The 27,610-nt window shown below is 38.2% G+C and overlaps 1 protein-coding gene across 1 annotated transcript; it reads left to right on the forward strand.

The window, feature by feature from the left end:
• Nucleotides 1-439: 439 nt before the first annotated feature.
• CCDC122 (coiled-coil domain containing 122) lies at nucleotides 440-27,610 on the forward strand. Its single transcript, XM_036755736.1, has 4 exons — nucleotides 440-553; nucleotides 13,738-14,136; nucleotides 14,879-14,995; nucleotides 27,398-27,610. Exons 1-4 carry the CDS (start codon nucleotides 440-442, stop codon nucleotides 27,545-27,547), a joined length of 780 nt encoding a protein of 259 aa, XP_036611631.1. The 3' UTR covers nucleotides 27,548-27,610.

Genomic DNA, 27,610 nt, shown 5'->3' on the forward strand with positions numbered 1-27,610 from the left:
GTATATCAGTCTTAATTATAATATGGCATTATGTTGTTACTGTAATTATAATTCATTTAGAAGTGGTCTGACAAAAAATAGGAAAATAACATCATGTTCAATAAAGAAACAGGTGAAATTGTGTCAGAAATCCATGTGGAGAGTTCCAATTTTTTGAGTCTCTCAGAATTTCTTTTGGGTTCAGCTATGTTCAGAGAAAGGGAGCTTACTGGTCCTAAATCTCATGTACTTATGGTGAAAAAGAAACTTAGGAGCTTAGTAGAAAGGAAATGCAATTTCTTAGCACATTTAGTAATAATTAACATTTATATAATGCTCACTATGAGCCAGGTACTTGTGCTATCTCATTTTATCATTTGTCTTATTTATCATTTATCTCATTTTATCATTTGAATTTTAATCCCTAATTTCAATATAGAGCTAATTCTTCTCTCCAGATATGGCTAAGAAAAAGGATTCTTCATTTTCTGATGCTGTAAAGGAAGTTGTAGAGCAGCAGCAATCCCAAACATCTGAAATAGAGAAAAACAAAAAAGTTCTGCTCCAATTGCAGGTAATTTCCTTCATTATACTTTTAATAAAATATTAAATGTATTTAAAACTTCTGCACTAATATGAGAAACAATTAAAGGTGATATGACATTTCATTTTAGGGTGCTTTTTCGACCATTCAGTTGTACCTAAATTATATTTATATGAACATTCTTATCATGTGGAAAATGTGTCATTTCTGTGCATAAAATTAGTACAAAATATTCAAGTGTTTTATAAAAGCAGCCATTGAAGCAGCAAGTTGGCACAGTGGATAGAGGGGAGGAAGACTTGGATCAGGAAGACCTGATTCCTGTGTCAGATATTTACTAGCTATGTGACCACTTGATCTTTCTGTGCCTCAGTTTCCTCATATGTAAAAGAAGGATAATAATATGTACTTCCTAGAGTCGTTGAGAGGATACGTGTTAACTCTCTGAGAGCATTAGAGTGCTATTTAAACTGTTATACAGCTCAGGGTTCACACTTGTATATGTGTGTGTATGAATTCTTTGTTGTTCCTAAAATGCTTAAATGAGCTGACAGCTTTTAATTCAATATTTTCAAAATTGTAGACCACTAGTGATTCTTAACCTAGATGGAGCCTGGTAGCTTTTCTTCATCTTTGAATGTGGAACGATAAATTATCTGTACTCACTGCCTCTGTTTCCTCCGTACTTTACAGTCTGGCTTTTGGCCCTATTATCTCAACCAAAACTCCTCTCTCCAAAATTACCAGTGCCATTTTAATCAGCAAGACTGAAGGTCTTTTCTCAGTACACCTCTTGACCTGAGTTCTTCATTTGACACTGTTGAGATAGCTTCTCCTTCTAGATAGTCTTTCCTTTCAAGGTTTTTGTGATACCCCTCTCCCCTCCTGGTTTTTTGTGACACCCCTCTCCTCTCCTGGTTTGCCTCCTATCTAGATGGTTACTCCCTCTTAGTCTCCTTTCCTGGGTCATCATCCACATCATACCCCCTAACTGTTGATGTTTCCCAAAGTTCCATCCTGGTTTCTCTTCTCTCTCTTCTTTTTCTAAGTTACCTTATCAGCTTCCATGTGTTTAACTATCATCTTTATGCATATCGTTCCTGGTTCTCTATATTTAGTCCAGTTCTCTCCCCTAAGCTTCATTCAGTCCCTCTTAAACTCGATTATTGTTGTTGTTTCCAGTTGTTTCCAGTTGTGTCTGACTCTTCTTGACCCCACTTGGGATTTTCTTGGCACAGATGCTGAAGTGGTTTGGTGCCATTTTCTTCTTCAGCTCATTTTACAGACGAGAAACTGAGGTGAACAGGGTTAAGTGACTTGCCCAGGGTCACACAGCTGATAAGAATCTTTGAACTCACAAAGATGAGTCTTCCTGATCCAGGCCTGACACTGTATCCACTGTGCCACCTAACTCTACCTTAAACTTAATACTGTTTCTCTAAAACTGAAATCCTTATCTTTCCCCCTCATCCTCTCCTCTTCAGACTTCTTTATTTCTAACAAAGGTACCACCATTCTTCCACATCTCGTTATTCTTCTCAGGTTCATTATTTTGTCCTTATCCTTTTTTTAAGAGCATTTTTTTATTTAATATTTTTAGTTTTCAGCATTGATTTCCACAAGATTTTGAATTACAAATTTTCTCCCCATTTCTACCCTCCCCCACTCCAAGATGGCCTATATTCTGATTGCCCCGTTCCCCAGTCAGCGCTCCCTTCTGTCACCCCACTCCACCCCATTCCCTTACCCCTTACTTTCTTGTAGGGCAAGATAGATTTCTATGCCCCATTGCCTATGTATCTTATTTCCTAATTGCATGCAAAAACTTTTTTTTTCAGTATCTGCTTTTAAAACTTTGACTTCCAAATTCTCTCCCCTCTTCCCTCCCCACCCACCCTCCCTAAGAAGGCAAGCAATTCAACATAGGCCACATGTGTATCATTAAGCAAAACCCTTCCACAATACTCATGTTGTGAAAGACTAACTATATTTTGCTCCTTCCTATCCTATCCCCCTTTATTCAATTTTCGCCCTTGACCCAGTCCCTCTTTGAAAGTGTTTGCTTTTGATTACTTCCTCCCCTGATCTTCCCTCCCTTTTATCGTCCCCCTTTTTTATCTCCTTCCTCCTTCTTTCCTGTGGGGTATGATACCCATTTGAGTGTGTATGTTATTCCCTCCTCAAGTCAAATCCAATGAGAGCAAGATTCACTCATTCCCCCTCACCTGCCCCCTGTTCCCTTCCAATGAACTGCTTTTTCTTGTCACTTTCATGTGAGATAATTTACCCCATTCTATCTCTCCCTTTCTCCCTCTCTCAATATATTCCTCTCTCTCATCCCTTAATTTGATTTTGCTTTTTTAGATATCATCCCTTCATATTCAGCTGACCACGTGCGCCTCTCTCTCTCTCTCTCTCTCTCTCTCTCTCTCTCTATCTATCTATCTCTCTCTCTCTCTCTCTCTCTCTCTCTATATATATATATATATATATATATAGAGAGAGAGAGAGAGAGAGAGAGAGATATGTATACACACATATCTATCTATCTATCTATATATATATATCTATGTAGATATATATATATATATATGTATATTCCCTTCAGCTGCTCTAATACTGAGGTCTCATGCATTACACACATCATCTTTCCATGTAGAAATGTAAACAAAATAGTTCCACTTTAGTAAGTCCCTTATGATTTATCTTTCTTGTTTACCTTTTCATGCTTCTCTTGATTCTTGTGTTTGAAAGTCAAATTTTCTATTCAGTTCTGGTCTTTTCACTGAGAAAGCTTGAAAGTCTTCTATTTTATTGAAAATCCATATTTTCCTTGGAGCATTATACTCAGTTTTGCTGGGTAGATGGTTCTTCATTTTAATCCTAGCTCTTTTGACCTCCAGAATATCATATTCCAAGCCCTTCAATCCCTTAATGTAGAAGCTACTAGATCTTGTGTTATCCTGATTGTGTTTCCACAATACTCAAATTGTTTCTTTCTGGCTGCTTGCAGTATTTTCTCCTTGATCTGGGAGCTCTGGAATTTGGCAACAATGTTCCTAGGAGTTTTCTTTTTGGGATCTTTTTCAGGATACAATTGGTGGGTTCTTTCCATTTCTATTTTATGCTCTGGCTCTAGAATATCAGGGCAGTTTTCCTTGATAATTTCTTGAAAGATGGTGTCTAGGCTCTTTTTTTGATCATGGCTTTCAAGTAGTCCAATAATTTTTAAATTATCTCTCCTGGATCTATTCTCCAGTTCAGTGGTTTTTCCAATGAGATATTTCACATTGTCTTCCATTTTTCATTCCTTTGGTTCTGTTTTATAATATCTTGATTTCTCATCAAGTCGCTAGCTTCCACTTGCTCCAGTCTAATTTTTAAGGTAGCATTTTCTTCAGTAGTCTTTTGGACCTCCTTTTCCATTTGGCTAATTCTGCCTTTCAAGGCATTCTTCTCCTTATTGGCTTTTTGGAGCTCTTTTGCCATTTGAGTTAGTCTATTTTTTAAGGTGTTATTTTCTTCAGTATTTTGGGGGGTCCCCTTTAGCAAGTCCTTGACTTCTTTTTCATGGTTTTCTCGCATCACTCTCATTTCTCTTCCCAATTTTTCCTCTACTTCTCTTACTTGCTTTTCCAAATCCTCTTTGAGGTCTTTCATGGACAGAGACCAATTCATGTTTTTCTTGGAGGCTTTTGATGTAGGCTCTTTGACTTTGTTGACTTCTTATTGCTGTATGTTTTGGTCTTCTTTGTCACCAAAGAAAGATTCCAAAGTCTGAGTGTGAATCTGAGTCCATTTTCAATGCCTGTTCATGTTCCCAGCCAAATACTTGACCCTTGAGCTTTATGTTGGGGGTAGAGAGTACTTTGTCCCAAGCTTGAGGGGTTGTGCTGCTGTTTTCAGAACTATTTCTACATAGCAAGCTCTGCCACACCAGTGCTCCTCCTCCCCCAAGAACTGCTAACCCGAATGGCAACTCAGATGCAAGCAGACTCTGCACTCCTGCTCTGATCCGTGGCTTAATTCCTCCCACCAGGTGGGCCTGGGGCAGAAAGCAACTGCAGCTGTAGCTCTGGAAGCAGCCTCAGAGCTGTACCACCTCTGCTACCCCTGGAGCTAGGGCGGACTACACACTCCTTTCACTCCGTTCTAGCAGTTCTACCCACTAACCTTCTCTGTTGTCTTTGACATCTATGGATTGAGAAGTTTGGTAACTGCCACAGCTCACTGATTCAGGGAGCTATGGCCTATTCCGCCTGGCTCCCGGTCTGGTTGGTCTGGGTGTGGCCCACGCTGGGCTCTGTTCCACTCTGCTCCCAGCTCCATGTGATAGACCTTACCCAGTGACCATCCAGGCTGTCCTGGGCTGGAGCCCTGCTTCCCTCTGCTATTTCGTGGGTTCTGCCGTTCTAGAATTGTTCAGAGCCATTTTTATAGGTGTTTGGAGGGACCTGGGAGGGGAGCTTAAGTAAGTCCCTGCTTTTAAGCCACCATCTTGGCTTTACCCCCCAGTTTGTCCTTATTCTTGACACCCAATTCTCCCTCACCCACATACCTAGTCCATTGCCAAATGTTGCCATTTCTACTTTCACAACATCTCTCACATTTGATCCATTTTCTCTCTTCATACACCTACCGCCTTAGGCTAGGCCTTCCTCTCCTCTCTCAGATTCTTGCAACAGCCTCAATTGTTTCCCTAGCCTCAAGTCACTCATGATTCTAGTTTGTTCTACACACTGCTGCCAAAGCATTTTTCTTTAAGTGCAGACCTGACCAGGTGACTCCAACAACTCTAGTGACTTCCTATTGATTCTAAGATAAAATATAAACTCCTTGGTTTTGCTTTCAAAGCACTACACACTTGGCCCCAATCTATCTTTCCAACTTCATTGTACACTGTTCCTCCCCTCACACTCTGCAGTCTAGCCAAATTGACCTCTCTGTTCTTCACTCACAACACTCCATATGTTTACCTTCATACCTTTGCACTGGCTGTCTTCCTTGTCTGGAATGTACTTCCTCCTTACCTCTACCACATAGTGTCTCTCTTTTCCTTTAAGACACAGCTCTGGCTTCTGAATGAAGCCTTTCCTGATTCTTCCTGATTCCCTCAACTGCTAGTGTCCTCCTTCCCATAGTACTCTGTATTAACTACTTTGTGAGTATGTATATAAACTTATATTTATAATACATGTTTTTCATATGTACTTGTCTCCTTCATTGGAATGTTAAGTGCATTATGAATAGGTATCATTTCATTCTTTGTACTTGTATCCCTAGCAATTAACACAGTTCCTGGTACACAGTAGATGCTTAATAAATACTTGTTGACTGGATGATTGATATGAAAGCACTGAAGATGATTACAATTCATGGGTATGGCTAAAAAGACAAATATACAAACAACGAAGTATTTAAAACTCTTTATACAGAAAATTTTTATTTAATTTTCAGCTGTAGCTGCCACTAAAATTTCTGGCTGCTTTCAAGTTATCACAAAACATTTGTAGCAAACTCAGATTTTTACTGTTTAACATTAGTTACCTTGTGCAGTGCTTCTACCTCCTAGAGTTCTGTGTCTAAGCCTTATTCAGTTTAGAAGCTTCAGAGTGTTCATAAGGTGGTTCTCCTTTGCCCTCTCTTATTATGGTCAAAAACAATAACAAACCTAAGGAACAGAATATTGTGAAGTTTCAGTTTTAAAGGTGCTTTTTCATTATGATTTCATCACTGATTTTATCCTTTCAGTATGGTAGTGTGGTGTAATAGAAAGACTTTGAATCTTGTCTCTGCACCTAACTACTTGTGTAATCTTGGCAGAGCAAATCCCCCCACCTGGCCTATTTCCTCATTCACAGAAAGAGGGGATTAGAGTGGCTGGACCCTAAGGCCCCTTCCAGCTCTGAATCTATGATTCCGTGACCACAGATTGTAATCCTTCCAGTATTTTATAAGCTGTTGTGGCCTTCCAGAACTCATTACCAGCTGGACAACTTCATGGTTATTGGCTTTTCTGAATTTAGAGTAGGCTGGTCTTTGGAGAGCAGACATAGAGGCTGTCTCTGGAGCGCTGGGCCCAAGGTTCTTTAGTCTGATGGGACCTTTCAGAGCCTGAATTTCACTAGCATAGTCTTCCTGAACTCAAGAGCAGTTCTATAGCATGTTAAGTCATTGGAGGAAGGTTTTAGTAGAAAGATCTTCAAGAATTAGGTTTTCACTTGAAAATATATGACCACCACCATCACCACTTCCAACAACAACAACAATAATGAATACCATGCATTTATATAAAGTCTGTAGTTTTCAAAACTTTTTTAACATATGCTGACTTAACTTCCCTAATTAACTGTCTAAATTGGAATAGTTTAGGCATGTTTATAGACTTCCTAATTCATATATTTGGGGTAGTTAGGTGGCACAGTGGATACAGTGCTAGTCTTGGAATCAAGAAGACTCCTCTTCATGAATTCAAATCTGTTCTCAGACATTTACTAGCTGTGTGACCCCGGGCAAGTCACTTATCCCTGTTTGCCTCATTTTCTCATCGGCAAAATGAGCTGGAGAAGGAAATGGCAAACCACTGTAGTACCTTTGCCAAGAAAACCCCAAATGGGGTCAGGAAGTGTTGAACACATCTGAAATGACTCAACAACAACAATTCATATGCTTGGATATGGCCTTCAAGAACATTTTAATTGAAATTATTCCTTAGCAGTGATATTTTTTCTTTCTTAGCATAGTTCTGGATTTAGGCATTGATATCAGGGTATCAGCTGTGATGTAATGACCTTGATATCAGTATGACAACATTTTTTGTTTAAGTACTAGACTTTTCTATCATATAACATTCTTTAAGTCACTTTCACACATTTGTCTTGTTTGATCCTAACAACAGCTCTGCAAAATACTCTCTATAAGTAAGTAGATCTGTTCTGCATATGAGAAAAATGAAATTCAGGGGTTAAAAATCTTCTCCAAGGGGGGTAGAGCCAATATGGCACCTGGAAAACAGGGACTCGCTTAAGCTCTCCCCCAGATCCCTCCAAACACCTATAAAAATGGCTCTGAACAAATCCTAGTGCTACAGAACCCACGAAATAACAGAGGGAAATAAGTCTCCAGCCCGACAGCCTAGATGGTTGCTGGAAAGGGCTATCACACCATACTAGAAGCAGAGTGCAGCCCACGCTGGGCTGCACCAGGACCAACCAGACTGGGAGTTGGGAAGAGCAGGCCTTAGGGCCCTGAATCACTGAGCTGTGGCAGTTACCAGACTTCTCAATACACAAACGCCAAAGACAACTGAGCAGGTCAGTGGGAAAACTGCTGGATCTGGGTGAGAGAACTGCACATCTGGCCCCAGCCCTGGGGGGATGGAGGTGGCGGCAGCAGCAGGAAGCTCCAGTGTCAGCTGCTTCTGGAGTCCCTGGCCCACATGATAGGAGGAATCAAGTAGCAGATCAGAGCAAGAGTGCAGGGATTGCTTTGCTGGCACAGAGGCAGGGTTCTCTTGCTTTGCCCCTCTTGGATCTGAGTCATGGTCCTGGTTGGCAGTTCTTGGGGGAGGAGGAGCACTGGTGTGGCAGAGCTTGTGGTGAGTGGGGAGTAGAAGTAGCTCTGAAAACAGCAGCACTTGGATCCTAAAGCTTGGGACAAAGTACTCTCCATGCTAAAGGCACTCAAACTCTGACAAAAAGCTCAGGGGTCAAGTTGGCTGGGAATATGAACAGGTAGAGCAAAACGACTCAGACTCGGAATATAGAATCTATTTTTGGTGACAAAGAAGATCAAAACATACAGCCAGAAGAAGTCAACAAAGTCAAAGAGCCTATATCAAAAGCGTCCAAGAAAAATATAAATTGGTCTCCGTCCATGGAAGAGCTCAAAAAGGATTTGGAAAAGCAAGTAAGAGAAGTAGAGGAAAAATTGGGATGAGAAATGAGAGTGATGCAAGAAAATCATGAAAAACAAGTCAATGACTTGCTAAAGGAGACCCAAAAAAATACTGAAGAAAATAACACCTTAAAAAACAGACTAACCCAAATGTCAAAAGAGCTCCAAAAAGTGAATGAGGAGAAGAATGCCTTAAAAGGCAGAATTAGCCAAATGGAAAAGGAGGTCCAAAAGACTATTGAAGAAAATACTACCTTAAAAATTAGAATGGAGCAAGTGGAAGCTAGTGACTTTATGAGAAATCAGGGAATTATAAAACAGAACCAAAAGAATGAAAAAAATGGAAGACAATGTGAAATATCTCATTGGAAAAACCACTGAACTGGAGAATAGATCCAGGAGAGATAATTTAAAAGTTATTTGACTACCTGAAAGCCATGATCAAGAAAAAGATCCTAGATATCATTTTTCAAGAAGTTATCAAGGAAAACTGCCCTGATATTCTATAACTAAAGGGTAAAATAGAAATTGAAAGAATCCACCGATTGCCTCTTGAAAAAGATCCCAAAAAGAAAACTCCTAGGAACATTGTTGCCAAATTCCAGAGTTCCCAGATCAAGGAGAAAATATTGCAAGCAACCAGAAAGAAACAATTCAAGTATTGTGGAAACAGAATCAGAATAACACAAGATCTAGCAGCTTCTACATTAAGGGATTGAAGGGCTTGGAATATGATATTCTGGGGGTCAAAGGAGGTAAGATTAAAACCAAGAATCACCTACCCAGGAAAACTGAGTGTAATACTCCAAGGCAAAATATGGATTTTCAATAAAATAGAGGACTTTCAAGCTTTCTCGATGAAAAGACCAGAGCTGAAAAGAAAATTTGACTTTCAAACACAAGAATCTAGAGAAGCATGAAAAGGTAAACAAGAAAGAGAAATCATAAGGGACTTACTATAGTTGAACCATTTTGTTTACATTCCTACATGGAAAGATGATATTTGTAACTCATGAGACCTTTCTCAGTATTAGGGTAGCTGAAGTGAATATACATATATATAGACAGAGGGCACAGGGTGAGTTGAATATAAAGGGATGGTATCTTAAAAAAATAATAAAATTAAGGGGTGAGAGAGGAATATATTGGGAGAAGAAAGGGAGAGATAGAATGGGTTAAATTATCTCACATCAAAGTGGCAAGAAAAAGCAGTTCTATTGGAAGGGAAGAAGGGGCAGGTGAGGGGGAATGAGTGAATCATCAGATTTGACTTAAGAAAGGAATAATGTACACACTCAATTGGATATATGACCCTACAGGAAAGTAGGGAGGAAGGGGATAAGAGAGGGGGAATGATAGAAGGGAGGGCAGATAAGGGGAGGAGGTAATCAAAAGCAAACACTTTTGAAAAGAGACAGGGTCGAGGGAGAAAATTGAATAAAGGGAGACAGGATAGGATGGAGGGAAATATAGTTAGCCTTTCACAACATGACTATTACGGAAGTGTTTTGCATAATGATACGTGTGTGGCCTATGTTGAATCGCTTGCCTTCTCAAGGGGAGTGGGTGGGGAGGGAAGAAAGGAGAGAATTTGGAACTCCAAAGTTCTAAAAACAAATGCTCAAAAAAAAGTTGTTTTTACATGCAACTGTATAATAAGATATACAGGCAATGGGGTATAAAAATTTATCTTGCCCTACAAGAAAGTAAGGGGAGAGGGGATGGGGCAGGAGAGTGGGTGACAGAAGGGAGGGCAGACTGGGGAAAGGGGCAATCAGAATATATGCCATCTTGAATGGAGGGGGGAGAATAGAAATGGGGAGAAAATCTGTAACTCAAAATCTTGTGGAAATCAATGTTGAAACCTAAAAATATTAAATAATAAAAATCATCCATAAAAATAAATAAATAAATAATGAAATAAAATTAAAAAATCTTCTCCAAGGTTTCTTGGCTAGGACTAGACTCCAAGTCTTTGGGTACATAATCCCAAGCTCTTTCCACTTTACCACACATACAGCCTCTTTGTTTTGCTTCTATTATTCCAAAGAGTTATACTTATTAACACAAATTTTTAAATACATTGCCAAAATAAAATGTTAGGACCAAATAATAAAAGCTACATAGCTAGAAGTAAGTGAAAATTGTAGAAAACAGAGCTCCAAGTTCTATAAGAATTTTTTTTTTTATTGCAATATTTATTTATTTATTTATTTTTTTAATGCAATTTATTTCTTTAACATATTTGGTTTTCAGCATTGATTTTCACAACAGTTTGAATTACACATTTTCTCCCCATTTCTGCCCTCCCCCCCCACTCCAAGATGGCGTGTATTCTGGTTGCCCTGTTCCCCAGTCAGCCCTCCCCTCTATCACCCCCCTCCCCTCTCATCCCCTTTTCCCTTCCTTTCTTGTAGGGCAAGATAAATTTCTACGCCCCATTGCCTGTGTATCTTATTTTTTAGTTGCATGCAAAAACTTTTTTTGTTTTTGAACATCTGATTTTAAAACTTTGAGTTCCAAATTCCCTTCCCTCTTCCCTTCCCACCCACCCTCCCTAAGAAGTTGAGCAATTCAACCTAGGCCGCACATGTATTATTATGTATAACCCTTCCACAATATTCATGTTGTGAAAGGCTAACTACATTTTGCTCCTTCCCAACCCATCCCGTTTTATTGAATTTTCTCCCTTGACCCTGTCCCCTTTCCAAAGTGTTTGTTTTGACTACCTCCACCCCCATCTGCCCTCCACTCCATCATCCCCCCCGCCTTTTATTTTTTTTTTTATCTTCCTCCCTCTTCTTTCCTGTGGGGTAAGATACCCAACTGAGTATGTATGGTATTCCCCCTCAGGCCAAATCTGATGAGAGCAAGGTTCACTCATTCCCCCCTCACCTGCCCTCTCCCCTCCTCCCACAGAACTGCTTCCTCTTGCCACCTTTATGCGAGATAATCCACCCCATTCTATCTCTCCCTATCTCCCTCTCTCAGTATGATGCTCTCTCATCCCTTAATTTCATTTTATTTCTTTTAGATATCTTCCCTTCATCCTCAACTCACCTTGTGTCTGCTCTCTCTCTTTTACATATCTATATATACACATACATACACATACATACATATACACATAGATACATACATACATACACATTCACTTATATATATACTTAAACATATATATATATATGCATATATATATATATGCATATTCCCTTCAACTACCCTAATACTGAGGTCTCATGAATCATACTCATCATCTTTCCATGTAAGAATGTAAACAAAACAGTTCAACTTTAGTAAGTCCCTTGCAATTTCCGTTTCTTGATTACCTTTTCATGCTTCTCTTGATTCTTGTGTTTGAAAGTCAAATTTTCTATTCAGTTCTGGTCTTTTCACTGAGAAAGCTTGAAAGTCCTCTATTTTATTGAAAGTCCATATTTTGCCTTGGAACATGATACTCAGTTTTGCTGGGTAGGTGATTCTGGGTTTTAATCCTAGCTCCATTGACCTCCGGAATATCGCATTCCAAGCCCTTCGATCTCTTAATGTAGAAGCTGCCAGATCTTGGGTTATTCTGATTGGGTTTCCACAATACTCAAATTGTTTCTTTCTGGCTGCTTGCAGTATTTTCTCCTTGATCTGGGAGCTCTGGAATTTGGCAACAATATTCCTAGGAGATTTCTTTTTGGGATCTATTTGCAGAGGCGATCGATGGATTCTTTCAATTTCTAATTTGCCCTGTGGCTCTAGAATATCAGGGCAGTTCTCCTTGATAATTTCCTGTAAGATGGTATCTAGGCTCTTTTTTTGATCATGGCTTTCAGGTAGTCCAATAATTTTTAAATTATCTCTCCTGGATCTATTTTCCAGGTCAGTGGTTTTTCCAAGGAGATATTTCACATTGTCTTCCATTTTTTCATTCCTCTGGTTCTGTTTTATAATATCCTGATTTCTCATAAATTCACTAGCTTCCACTTGCTCCAATCTAATTTTTAAAGTAGTATTTTCTTCAGTGGTCTTTTGGACCTCCTTTTCCATTTGGCTAATTCTGCCTTTCAAGGAATTCTTCTCCTCATTGGCTTTTTGGAGCTCTTTTGCCATTTGAGTTAGTCTATTTTTTAAGGTGTTGTTTTCTTCAGTGTATTTTTCAGTATTTTTTTGGGTCTCCTTTAGCAAGTCATTGACTTGTTTTTCATGGTTTTCTCGCATCCTTCTTATTTCTCTTCCCAATTTTTCCTCTACTTCTCTAACTTGCTTTTCCAAATCCTTTTTGAGTTCTTCTATGGTCTGGGGCCAGTTCATGTTTTTCTTGGAGGCTTTGGTTGTAGGCTCTATGACTTTGTTGTCTTCTTTAGGCTGTATGTTTTGGTCTTCTTTGTCACCAAAGAAAGAATCCAAAGTCTGAGAATGAATCTGGGCGCGTTTTCGCGTCCTGGCCATATTCCCAACTAACTAACTTGACCCTTGAGTTTTTCAGTGGGGTATGACTGCTTGTAGATTACAGAGTTCTATGTTCTACGTTTGGGGGGGAGGTGCCAACTCTGTCAGAGCCGCACTCCTCCTTCCCCAAGGACCCCCAGTCCAGACTGGGCTCAGATCTTTGGCAGGCTGTGCACCCCTGCTGCGATCCGCCACTTAATTCCTCCCACCAGGTGGGCCTGGAGCCGGAAGTAACAACAGCTGTAGCTGCCCCACCTCCGCTGCCCCGGGGGCTGGAAGCCGAACCGCGAACTTCTTCCACTCCCGCAGCTTTTCCCACTAACCTTCTCCGCAGTCTTTGGTGTTTGTGGGTCGAGGGGTCTGGTAACTGCCGCAGCTCACATATTCAGGGCGCTAGGGCCCCCTCCGCCCGGCTTCCGGTCTGGATCGTCCACGCCGCTCAGGCTGGGCTCTGCTCCACTCCGTTCCCAGCTCCCAGCTCCCAGCTCCGTGTGGAATAGAGCTCACCCAGAGACCATCCGGGCTGTCCTGGGCTGGAGCCCTGCTTCCCTCTGCTGTTCTGTGGGTTCTGCCGTTCTAGAATTGGTTCAGAGCCATTTTTATAGGTTTTTGGAGGGACTTGGGTACGGAGCTCACTCTAGTCCGTGCTTACCAGCCGCCATCTTGGCTCCGCCCCCTCTGTGTCTATAAGAATTTTTTTAAAAGCACTCTGTGATTTCATTATTTTTCATTTTCTTGTCATCAGTTTTTACAAATCTGAGAAATAAATATTTTTCAAATTAAGTGATTTTCCTGCATGTATTATGCATCAAAACAATGACTTTACTCTGATGTTGAATATCATGAATTAATAATGATAACGTTAAACTCTATTACAGAATGAAGTCCGTGAGTTTGAGAAACAAATAGGATCTGTCATAGCAGAGACCAAAGAAACAGAAAAGCAAGTTTATCAGCAAGAAAGTGAAATAGAAAAGACCAGGCTTCATTGTGGAAGCCTAGAGACTCAAATCAAATCCTTACATGCAGAAAATGTAAAGCTCAAATTTTCCATAGAAACAGTACAAGAAGAGTTTGAAGAGCTCCTTATAAGAAATAATGCATATGATGAGAAAATAAGAATATATAAAGAAGGTATTGCTGAGGCAGAAAATACATGGCCATTTATGATTGAACTCCATCAAAAAAAAGAACAAATTAAAAAATTGATGACAAAGAAAAAGGAACTGATCCATGATCTCCAAAATCCAGAAGGAAACATGATAAAACAAGCACAGGTTTGAAATAATATTCTTTTTTTAGAGCTCATTCTTTTTATTATTTTTTTGCAAGTGCTCTATAATACATTAGCTGGTAAGGGAGTGTTGACCCATAATTAAGCAGTAGGCCTACTTGTTAAACTCTGTTTTAACTAAGTTCATAAGCTGCTTGGATGGCTTTCATAATTCTTTTCAACTTTGTCAAGTGTTTGAAATGAGTGACAACAGTGCCAAATGTGTGGAGGCATAACTGAAAATTAAATAAAATTATAATTATAAAAATATATAGGAAAAAGTCCTGTAATTAATCCATTTGTGGTTAAAAATTGTGATTCAAAAAAGTGCTCAAGCACTTGGTTCCAGACTGATAGATCCGAATCAACTCAAATCAATTTAGTATGCCTAATGCTAATATGGAAATAATATGAATTAATGATTATACCTTAAGCTGTCTTCTTCTTTTTCCTGCTGTTCTTTGAAGACTGGGAGCTACAAACTTTAGGATGTCAGTCATTTCTTAGTGCTGTTGCTGGACACCACTTATCTTTGCATCTTATTTCCATTTGATTCTTGGTTCTATTTCAGATTCTAAGGGGTTTTGACTAAGTTTCTGATTTTAGTTGTGTAGAATAGAAATATTGAAGTGATGCTTAACAGCTTCTAGGTAATGCTTTTTAAATCACAATGACAAATGTATCTTGGATTTTATGTACTAGTACCCATCTTCTATTCACCCATCCACTTTCATTTTTATATATAGGAAGAAATTATGAATCTAAAAGATAAAATTGTAACCATAAAGGCGTCTATCTCCACAAAAACTAATTTGCTTGAGGAAGAGAAAAAGGTACATGAAAAACTGATAAAAGAAATAGAGGTAAGTTTGAGATATTTGAGTTAATTTTTAAAAATCTCAATTCTATATCACGTAATTTTAATACAGTTAATTGTCAGTTTTCCATTCTAGCAAAGGCAGAGGAGTCAGTAATCCAAGATTAAAAAAAAATTAAATGTGACCAGGGAATCCTACTTTTCAGAGACTCACAATACTTTACCACATAAGGTGCGCTGGCTCTGTTCATTTTTACCACCATCATCTCTTTAAGCTGTGGTTCGAGGATTCATACAGCTGCTCTGTTACCACAGAATAGTGGAGATAGAATGTAGCCTGTTAGAACTGGGAGGAACCTTGGAGTAGACAACATCCTGTAGGAGGAATCCTAGGACATCATCTGATTAGCACTAGGCTAAGAAAATTCCAAATGTCCAACCAAAATACAGCATCCTTGATCAAAAATGTCTAGGGGAAAGAATCCGAACTAAAGCTATTTTTTTAGGTCTTCAGTTGAGAGCTAGAGAAGACAGTCCCATGATACCTTAGGCATTCAGAGAGAATCTGTGATCCTTTCTGACTTCCTTTTCACATAATTGTGTCTCCAAACCAAAGCCTTTTTGATGCCTTTCCCTGAAAAAATAAGTTTTGTTGCAGCCTATGTTTCATCGATGCTGCAAGACCTGTTTTGAAAGGTAGAACATTAGGCAGGATGGGTTCTAGAATATTAAGGGGAAACAGAACATTGAGACCCTGAGGGAAGCCCAGCAAAGGGAAAATGGGCATGTTGCATAAAGGAAAATCTCTGAGAGGGATTAGGCAATTAATACAGCAAATAGTGAAGCCTCTGAGGCAATGAACATGTGGGAACTGGCATGGTTGGACTCATTCATTAATAGTGTTCATTGTGGAGTATTACCCATTTCTAGACTCCTGAAAAGACTATTCTGTGATTTCATGTTTATGTTTATGAAAAGACAGGTGGTAGTTATCTTACTTTCAGAACTAAAAGGACTTGTTTTTTCATCAGTGTAAGTCCTCCATCAATGCTATGCCTTAGTAAATAAATGAGAAGAATCAGAACTGAAGCTATTTATTTTAGGCCTTAAGTGGAGAGCTTGAGAAACCAGTCCCATAATGCCTTACATGCATTCAGTCTTCTTTCTCAGATTTTCCTGGACAGGATTCTAAATCAAGTTTTTCTTCCCACAACTTCATTATTTCTTCCTCCACTATATCTCTTGTATCCACTCCCCTTGCCCTACTCACACTGCTGCCATCCTGATGCAGGCTTTTGTCTTCACTCCTAGACTGTTGCAGTGGCTTGCTAGTTCTGGTCTCCCTGCCTCCAGTCTCTCCTCACTTAGCTGCCAGAATGATCTTCCTAAAGCACTAATCTGGCCCTAAATTCCAGGCTCCCTCTTACCTCCAGGATCAAATATTAAATCTGTAGTTTGGGTTTTAAAGTCCCTCACACTTTGGTCCTTCCCTGCTTTTCTAATCTTCTTACACTTTATTTTCCTCCACCTATTTACAGTCGGGTCACACTTGCCGCCTTTCTGTTCCTCACACGTAACACTCCATCTCCTGACTCTGTCTTTTCTCTGGCTTCCCTCCATGACTCTTCATTTTTACATCCTGGCTTCCTTGGATTCCTTCAAGACTGAGCTTCACTCTACCTTCTGTAAGAGGTCTTTCCTTCCTGCACTCCTTCCCCACCTAGAGCCCTTGCTTTAAGATCACCGCCCATTTTCACTGTATATATCAGGTATGTACAGAGTTGTTTGCATGTTGTCTCCATTATTAGAAGCTGAATTTCTTGAGGGCAGGGAACATGTTTTTGCCTTTCTCTGTATCCCCATCATTACTAAACTCCTGGCACATAGCAAACACCTAATAAATATTTATTGACTGACACTTCATTTCTAGGAATGGTAATAGATATGATTACTAGTCTCACAGTAAAAGATATAATAGCAGGTTGGGGGTCTGGATCAAGCCAGAAATGGTAAAGGGTTACCCATTAGAATAAGTGATTTTTGAAATTCTATCTTAAAAGTTCATCACTTGTTGGCCAACCTTTTGTTGATGAGTCTTTCTGAACTTAGTAAGGCAGGCTCCTAGGCATCAGAAGTACAGTTTGTGGCCTGGTCCATGCCTAAGACTATCCAGCTTAGAAGGAACAGACAAGGCTTATGTTCTACTAACCCAGTCTTTGGAAAGCTCAAGGACATCTCCATGCCACAAGGAGATATGGTGGGCTTTAATGGAAGAACAATCATCATTTTTTATAGAGAATATAAAGCTTCAAGTAGGACTGAATTTTATATCAGTATGTTACCACAGAGACATCTTAGTGACAATTCATGTTCAGATGGTTATAGGAGAAAATTTAGAATAGAGAGAGAATAGATTAAAAATAAAAATCTACAGTGAAACTGCAAACCTGAAAATAATGCATCTTAAAATATTAATTTAGAAATAGATTATTGTTTCTAACTTATTGCATCTAATTTAGAACACTATCAAGGTACAAACTGAATGCTCTTATACTGTATCCCATGAGTATAATTTACATTTCACCAAGAATAAAAATAAAAATTACTTCCCTGGCCAAGATTAACATTCTTAGATGTTAAATCTTCTATTCTAAAGGTTCATATCTATTTCAAAGGCATTGATGTTTAGTTTTAGACAGAAGTGTGGATGAATCTGAGACTTTCATTTTTTATCACTTCGGCAGATAACTTCCTGCACTGAAAATTAATGAACTGTTTCAAAGCCTTATAACAGCCAGTTTTGTCAAGAATATCTTTTCCATTATAATTTTAGCTTTATTACCTCTAATACATTTAAAAGTAGTTCTGTGTTAACACTACCATAATATTAGAGTTGAAAAAATAAAATTTAAAAAATTAGAGGCTGCATGATTAAGTTATAAAAACAAAGACTAATATATTTAATGTGTTAGGTATATCATATTACATAATAATAATAATCATAGCTTGACAACATTAATTTTTTCCTACATCTGAAGAAATTTCAGTAAACCATCAGCTAACAAGTATTCTTCTTGAAATAGCATATTTCTTGAAAGGATATATATTTCAAAGATAAAATAATTTTGGTATGATGGAAAGAACACTGGACTTGGAATCAAGCAACAAGCATTTATTAAGTATCTATTGTGTGCTGGAATCAGGTAATAAAAGAGTTTGAATCACTCCTCATACAATTACTAGGTTTCTTTTTCCCAAGTGTTTTACCATGGCTAAGTAATTAATTCTCTCTGAGCCTTTGTTTTCACATTTATAAAACATGGTGAATAATAATTCACAACGTTTTTGTGAGGCTCAAATAAGATGATGTACATAAAAAGTTTTTTAAACCTTGAAGTGCCACATTAATGTAGCCTATTATTAATTCTGCTCCATTTACATTTCTAGCCTTCATGAAATTTTTACTCAGATGTCTCATTGTAGAAATGACTCCAAGTACCTGAATCAGTTAAATGACAAGCCAGTTACATCCAGAAATTGGGGTAGAGGTTCTTCTGCCAGTGGAGCCCAAAGTCCAGAAGCCCTTACCAAGCTGTAAAGATTTGACACATCATATGTCCAGTGACATATGATGTGTCTGTCATTCAAGGACCAGCAAATTGCTCAGAGAGGCTCATGAACAAAAACTTGGGCACCAGGTGATCAATATTTTTGGCTATAGTGATCCATAAAAGAAGGACTTCTAAGCCTGAAAGGTGTTGGTTCTGCTCTAGTGGAGAGAGTAGCTACACCAAGGAATTTATAGATCTATTCAAGTACTATACTCCTATAGCCAGGGCCTTAGTACAGTATTGGGCGTTTGCTTAGATTACAACACTGGTGCATTTCAGTTTTTAATGCTTTCAGATGTTTTATACTTTGCAAGCTTTACTTTTATCTTTCTATATTAATGTGTCTATGGTAGAACTAATTCAAGTTATTTGTATTTAGCATATTTTTTAGATTTTTTTTTATTTTTAGTTTACAACACTCGGTTCTACATAATTTTGAGTTCCAGATTTTCTTCCCTCCCACCCCCAAGATGGTGTGGAATCCGATATATCTTCTACATATAACTTCGCATTGAACTTATTTACACAATAGTCACGTTGTGAAGAAGAATTATGACCAATGGAATGAATCATGAGAAAGAAGAAACAGAACCAAAAAAAACCACACAAAAACAGAAACAAAAGAGAAAGAAAAACAAAGGGAAAAAAAGGCGAGCATGAAGTGTGCCTCAATCTGCATTCAGACTCCATAGTTCTTTCTCTGGATGTAGATAGTGTTCTCCATCGTGAGTCCTTTGGAGACGTCTTTGCACCTTGTATTGCTGAGAAGAGTGAATCTGTCAGGGTTAGTCATCACAGAATCCATATATCTGTGGTTGTGTATAATACTCTCCTGGTTCTACTCCACTCACTCAGCATTATATTGTGTAGGTTTTTCCAGGTTATTATGAAGTCTGTATCATCCCCATTTCTTATAGCACAACAGTATTCCATTACCTTCATATACCACAACTTGTTCAGCCATTCCCCAGTTGATGGGCATTCCCTTGATTTCCAATTCTTTAGCATATTTTTTGCTAAGTCAATTATTTTAACATGTTTTTAATCTAGGTCTATATGAAGCAAGCAGTTAAAAATGAACTGTATCTTTTCATACATCTTGGGAAAAGTCAATTTAGGTAAACCTGGTTCAGATAACAAATAAGAAGGCAGAATACCAAAAATAAATAAATAAATAAATAAAAGAAAGTAAAAGCTAAGCACACTAACATCAATAAATGATTTTCAGGAGGTAAAAATAGTATTTGCCAAAACCATGAATCTGGGGACAAAAACGCCTTGAGTATTAAAAGAGACTTTAATAGATGAGGAAAGCAAGCAGGCAGAAATTTGTGATGAAGGCTATGTACAAAGGATTTTTGCCTGTATCATATAGAATTCTGAGTTCTGCTGCTTAAAAGGACTAGAGAAATTGGAGAACATTCATTAACTCTTAAGCTCTTAGAGTTCAAGAGAGTATATTTAACCTACTTTGTACAACATAAGCACTTGCTAAATGTAATATTCTTTTAGGACAGGTATAAAAGTGACAAAGGATTTGGAAAATAATACTTATTTTACCCTAAGGAAAAAAAACTATCAAGATGATTTAAAACTTAAAAGTATATGAAGATTTTAAGTATATGCAGAAAGTGGAGAGGTAGTATGGTATAATAGTTGGAAAGCAGGCATTGGCTCCAGGAAGACTTGGTTTCAAGGCCCACCTTCTCAATACTGAGTATGAGACCAAGTCTCTTAACCTCTCAATGTCCAAGTCACTCTAACACTCTGAAGTTGTAGAGAAGATGTAGACGGGCGGGCCCTGCTAGAGGAAGTGGAGCTTCTCCCTTGGGGCTCCCTACTCCAATGAAGCCTCAGGTCTGGCCAAAATCAGAAAACAGAAGTTGGGGATCAAATATTTTCTACTAAAAGTAAAGACAAGGAGAAATAATGATGATTTTTTAGATTTACGTACTGTACATTTCAGAAGTTTTCCTATCCCAAATCATCCTTTCACTACCCTGTGGATAGATATTTTTAATCTACATTTTTAAAAAGAAATGTTCATGGTGTCATAGCTGTGGAGCTGGGAGTGACCTCAGATGTCATCTCGCCCAACCCCTTCCTTCTGCAGATGAAGAGATCTGGGATGCAGGGAGTTTACGGGACTCCCCAAGTTCACACAAGTCAGGACCATCAGACACAGTGTTTGATCCAAGTCCTCTGGTCTCTAATCCACAGCTAATAGAGCTGCTGGTGGGTCTGCCTGCCACCAATCACTCCCCACTCCAGTCCATCCTCCATCCAGCTGCTGGCACTTGGGTCCCACAATGTCACTCCCATACTCGTTAAACTCCAGAGGCTCCTACTGCCTCCAGGATTAAATACGGAATCCTGTATTTGGCCTTTACATCCCTTTATTATCAACTCCCCTTTATAATCAACTCCTCCCCCAAGCTCCCACCTTTCCATTTTTCACACACACACACACACACACATACGCACGCACGCACACGCTCCCAAACCCTCCCTACCCCCATATTCTTCAATTCAGTGACTCTGACCTCCTGGCTATTCCATGGATAAGATGCCCCATCTTTCAACTCCAGGCACTTTCTCTGTGTCCTGTACAAAAGGAAATGTTCTCCCTCCTTATGTCCACCAGTTTCTCTGGCTTCCTTCAAGTCCCTGATAAAATCTCACCTTCTGCTGGAAGCCTTTCCAATATTTCTTAATTCTAGTGCCTTTCCTCTGTTAATTATATTCTGTTCATCCTGTATGTAGCTAGTGAACATATATATATTTGCTTGTTGTCTCTTCCCATTAGATTGTGAGCTTCTTGAGGGTGGGGACTGGCTTTTGCCTTTGTATCCCAGTGCTTAGCAACAATGCTAGGCTTGTTAAATGTTTCACTGACCAATTGAGTCAGCACTAGTACTCAGCTCTCCTGACTCTTAATCTTATTTCATGATACATATGAAGAGTTAATTAAGGTTGTAAAAAAAAAACAACTTAAAATGGGTTAGTAAAATAAAGTTTAAAGCCCACAACTAATATGGAAATATATTTTGTATGACTTCATATATAGAATGAGTATCATATTTCTTGCTTTCTTAACAGATAGAGAGAACTGAAAATAAAAATATAATTAAGAAAAATGAACATTTAAAGCCTCTCTTTAAAATAGAAAAGAGTTTAAATTTCAATTTAGTTGAGATCACTGAGGTCAGCCAGTTATAAACCATGCTTGGGCAAAAAGTTTTCCTAGACTAGAGCATCATATCACTGCTCTGTTGGTTCTACCAGTCATCCTTCATTGCCTGTTTAGTTCAAGAAGCTGCTGTTGATGTTAACCCACCCATACCCAGGATACAAAATTCTATATTTCAGAGGGATATACCTGTAGTGTGAGCTATGCCTCCCATATCATTGTCATGATCCAGGTTTAGGTATGTTTTTGTGTAATAGATTAGATCAGCTTTCAAATTCCCTACTAGCCCCAGGATCCTATTCTTTCATTTGTTTAACAGTTAATGTCCTTTAAATAACCAGTACTAACATCAGGGGACTTGAGTTTTTCTCTTTACGTCTCTGTAAACAGACTGTGATTTATCCCACACTACGTGACTTTTTTATTTTAATCTCAAGTATGTGTGGTACATGCATACTCTGAAAAGATACCCTAGAATTAGTAGACAACATGTGGAGAATAATTATTTAACATTTTTAACAGCCTTGAAAGCCAAACTGCTGTTTGAAACCACGGTTTCCTTAGAAATCTGTGAAAATGATAAACACTTACAGATTTTAATTATTATCACTAGCTTGTTTGATGTAATTTATGGGACAAGAATTGTTGATTCCACCTTCTGTAAACCTCCTGAATTCATTATAGTGATAAAATGATAGATTTTTAGAACCGGGAATGACCCCAGTGTTTATCAGTTCATCATTTTAAAAAAGAAGCAGCTGAGTCTGAGATATTATGACTTATACAAGGTCACCCAGGTAATTTGTCACAGACCAAGACTAGTACTACACTTTCAGGGCAGTGGTTTTTTTGTTTTCTACTTTACTGTATCACAGCATCACCTTATCCTTTTTTATGTAAACTTCTATTTATCAGTTCTTTCTCTGAAGGTAGATTGCATCTTCCTTCATAGGTCCTTAATAGTTAATTTAATTATAATCTATAATAGCTTAGTCTTTCACAGTTATTCTTTGAAAAGTACTGCTGTTACTATATACAACGTTCTCTTGGTTCTGCTCATTTCGCTCTTCATTATTTCATGCAAGGCTTTCCATGTTTTTCTAAAACCAACCTGCTCCTCATTTCTTACAACACAGTAGTATTCCATCACAATCATGTATTACAACTTTTTTGGGCATCCCTTCAATTTCTAAGTCTTTGCCACCATAAAGAGAGCTTCTATAAATATATTAGGTTCTTTTCCTTTTGCCCCAATCACCTTGGGAAACAGACCAAAGAGTGGTATTGTTAGATCAGAATATATACACAGTGTTATAACTCTTTGTACATAATTCCAGATTGCTCTCCAAAATGGTTGGATCATTTCACAGTTCCACCAACAATGTATTAGTGTCCCAACTTTTCTACATCCTCTCCAACATTTGTCATTTCCCTCTTCTATCATTTTGGCCAATCTGATAGGTGTGAGATGACATCTTAAGGTTGTTTTAATTTGCACTTCTCTAATCAGAAGTGATTTAGAGGTTACAACCCCATATAGGGTCTGAAACTCACTGTTTAAGAAGTAATTGCTGAAGGGGTCACAAGTGGAAACAGTTTGAGAAGCCCTGATTTAGACCATTTTTTCATATGATTAGATGTAGCTTTGATTTTTTTTCATCCCCAAGCTGCCTATTAATATCCTTTGACCATTTATCAATTAGGGAATAACTCACATTCTTATTAATTAGACAAAGTTCTCTGTATATTTGAGATATGAGACCTTTACCCAAGAAACTGTCTATAAATTTTTTTCACAATTTTTTTTCCTTCTAATCTTGGCTATTTTGGTTTTATCTGTACAAAAGCTTTTTAATTTAATGTAATAAAATGATTCATTTTACATTCCACAATGCTTTCTATCTCTTGTTTGTTCATAAATTCTCCCATCCATAAATCTGATAGGTAATATGGGCCATATTTTTCTAATTTACTTGTGATATCTCCCATTATACCTAGGCCATGTATCCATTTTGACCTTATCTTGGTAAATGGTGTAAGATATTGCTCTCTACCTAGTTTCTGCCAAACTGCTTTCCAGTTTTCCCAATGGTTTTTCACTAAATGGTGAATTCTTATTACAAAAGCTTAAATCTCTATATTTGTCAAACAAAAGATTACTATAATCATTTACTGCTATGTATTGTGTGTCTATTCTGTCCCACTGATTTACCTTTCTGTTTCTTAGCCAGTATCAGATAGTTTTGATAATTACTTCTTTATAATACAGTTTAAGATCTGGTACTGTACTGCTCAGTCGCCTTCCTTTACATTTTTTTTCATTAATTCCTTTGATATTTTATTTTGCTTTTTTTTTTTTTTGGGCAGAGCAATTGGGGTTAAGTGACTTGCCCAAGATCACACAGCTAGTACAAGTGTCAAGTGTCTGAGGCCGGATTTGAACTCAGGTCCTCCTGACTCCAGGGCCGGTGCTCTACTCACTGCGCCACCTAGCTGCCCCAATTCCTTTGATATTTTTAGCCTTTTGTTCTTCCAAATAAATTTCGTTATTTTTTCTAGCTCAATAAAATAATTTTTTGGTAATTTAATTGGGATGGCATTGAATAAGTAGATTAGGTACAATTGTCATTTTTATTATATTGTCTCTGTCCACCCATGAACAATTAATATTTCTCCACTTTTTGAATCTGACTTTATTTGTATAAAAGTGTTTTATAATTATGTTCGTGTAATTCCTGGGTTTTTCTTGGCAAGCATACTCCAAGGTATTTTATGTCATATACTTGTTTACATTTTTTTCTGTGAGTTTTTGTGTTCTTTTTATCTATGTCAGTCTTCCCTCCTTTAGCCTTTATATTTGTTGAAACACAAACTATGTCTAGTGTTTCTTGTATATCTTCCCATAGGATGTTGGTATGGGTCTTTGAAGACAGTGGGAACATGGAATGATGACTTGGGTTGTGCTTACCTCACCCAACTCCTAATATGCATGCATGCATATATACATAATACATACATACGCAATACATATATGTATACAAGCATGTAATATGCTTATATACATGAGTTAATACGTGTGCATTAACTAGGAAGATTAAGTTAAGATTTGTATGATATGCTGTGTAAAATATATGTATATAAGCTATAGATACATAGAAACATATGTATGTGTGTGTATATATATATATGTCAGCTTGTATTACACATGTATATATACAGCTATCTATGTCTTAACTAGGATGATTAAGTTGATTAAGTGATTATAGCCAGGCAACTTGTAAGATCAAGGACATTTCATCCCTCCCAGTTTCTGGGTGGAGATTACTAACAGACAAACAGAATAAATCGCAATGTTAAGCCATAAAGCCCATTAATTTATAGCATAAGCATTTAAACTGTATTGGAGATGGAATGACATGTATGAGAAATATCAAGTAAGCCAATTTGGCTGTACCACAGAAAGCAGGAAGGGAAGTGATGTCCAAGCTTATAAACACAGTTACTCTGTCTTTGTTCAGAATATCTCCCGTGCTTACAATGCATTTCCTTGTCACCTTGACCTCTTAGAATTCCTTTTTTCCTTCATAGTTGATATACAGGGTCACTTTCTATACAAGGCCTCTCCTGATCTCCCCAAGTACTAGTATTTCCCCCCAAATTTTCTCTTGTAATAATTTTTTCATATTTTATATTTACTTAATATTTTATATTTACTTAATCAATACTTACTTATTGAGCACTTACTGTGTGCCAGAAGCAGTGTGGCATGGTAGGTAGAGAGCTAGCATCAAATCCAGGAAGATCTGGGGATAACAAGTGGCTGCGTGACTGCAGACAGCTTGCTTAACTTCTCTGTGTTCTAAGCAACTCTCTAAGGCTCTAGGTCACAGAGAAGGGGCTCGCCTTTTCTGAGGAAGTTTCTTATATCAATAAAATCACAGCTCTAGTTCTTATTTCTGTCCTACTGTGTGCCAGCTGCTGCTAAGTGCTTGACATACAGAGGAACAGTGAAAATAGTCCCTGCCATCAAGGAGCTGATGCTTTAACAAGGGAGTCAACATATGCAAAGCGACATGCAAGATAAATACAGAGGAGATAGGCAAGGGAAGCTTAGAGGCAATGGTACAATTATCTGGCAGGACCAAGAAAGGCCTCAGCTTGAGCTGAATCATGAAGGCGGCCAGAGCCTCTAAAAGTTGGAGGCTAGTAAGGAGATGATTCAAGGCACGGGGGACAGACAGTGAACGAACATGAATGCAGGAGATGGAATGTTGTATGTGAGGGAAAGAAAGGAGGCTGGTACAGCTAGATCGCGAAGAGGGTGGTAGGAGAGTCCGGTGTAAGAATACCGGAAAAGACAGAAGGGGCTAGCTTTGGAAGAGCTGTAAACATCAGAGGATTTCATATTTGATCCTGGTGGTAAGAGAGAGACACTGGAGTTCACTGAGTACGTGGGTGAAATTATGCCTATGCTTTAGTCAACTCTAGCCACTGTCAACCTGGTTCAGTCCTCTCCATTTTCAAGGCTCAAATAAAATTCTGCCTCCTCTAAGATTACTTTTATGAGCACTGGAATCTAAAAGATTACTTATTGCCTGTATTAGCTCGTATTGTTATCTTTTCATGTCTTATATTATGTCCCAGCTAGAGTGCAAGCCCTTGTAAACAGGGATTATGTAGTATCTTTTAAATCCTTCAAAATGCCTAACATGATGTCTTGCACATAGTAGATATTCCATAAATACTTGTTAATTTGAGTCTTCTCTGGTATTATTTAGGGTATAAAGACCAGATTAGATCCTCATCTTTCTGACCTGTCTGGCATTACTATTAAACTTCCCATAGGAAGGGAACAAACTAGGCATCATACAGGTTCTCTTAAGAACATAATTCTATGAATAACTGCATAAAAGGTCTATTCAGCTCTTTTAACTTATAACATTAATGGATGTACAAGTGCCTTGAGAGGCAGAGAAGGCTAGATAAGTGTAAGCTGTTTTTATCCTTCGTTATCATCACCTCCATTTTCCAAGGATCCTTCAGTCTCTGGTTTCCTACATAAAACAAAACTGTAGTCTTGACTAGTAGTAACATCTGTCGTTTACCCAGCACTTTAATGTTTGTGGGGCAGCTCGGTGGCACAGCAGTTAGAGAGCCATGCCTTAAGTCAGGAAGACTTACTAATGTTCCTTAGTTCAAATGTGGCCTCATGTACTTCCTAACTGTGTGACCCTGGGTAAGTCACTTAACCCTGTTTGTTTCAGTTTCCTCGTGGGTGAAATATACTAAAGAAGGAAGTGGCAAAACCCCTCCAGCATCTCTGCCGAGAAAACCCAAAATAGGGTCATGAAGAGTCAGATGCAACTGAACAACAACAACAAAAGAATGTTTGCAAAATGCTTTTCTACATAACATTTAATTTCATAACAGCCCTGTGAAAGAAATACTACAGGTGTATCCCCATTTTACAGATGAGGTTTATAGAGATTGAATGACTTGCCCAGGGTCACACACCTACACTAATTTACCCTACACGACAATACTTCCTTATTGCTAAGACTTCTTTACTTAAGTAGATAGCTTTTTATAGCCATATTATTTATTATTTATTAAAAATCCTTTTTAATTGTACTCTTTGTTTCAATAGGTACAAAATAAAAGGTATGGTGCTATTTTAAAGCGCCTACACTGTCAGGTGAACAAGCTTCAGGCAAACAGAAGACAATGGCAGTGGAATATTCAACAGATGGAAAAAACTGCAGAAGAACTAAGGAGATGCATAGGCATGAGAGAATAAAACAGTAGTCTGGCAAAATCGAGAGTGCGGGTGACAGGGTATGTCGTCTTTGCATTCAGTAAA

The sequence above is a fragment of the Trichosurus vulpecula genome, chromosome 4, assembly GCF_011100635.1.
Source record: "Trichosurus vulpecula isolate mTriVul1 chromosome 4, mTriVul1.pri, whole genome shotgun sequence".
In the NCBI taxonomy this organism is placed as follows: domain Eukaryota; kingdom Metazoa; phylum Chordata; class Mammalia; order Diprotodontia; family Phalangeridae; genus Trichosurus; species Trichosurus vulpecula.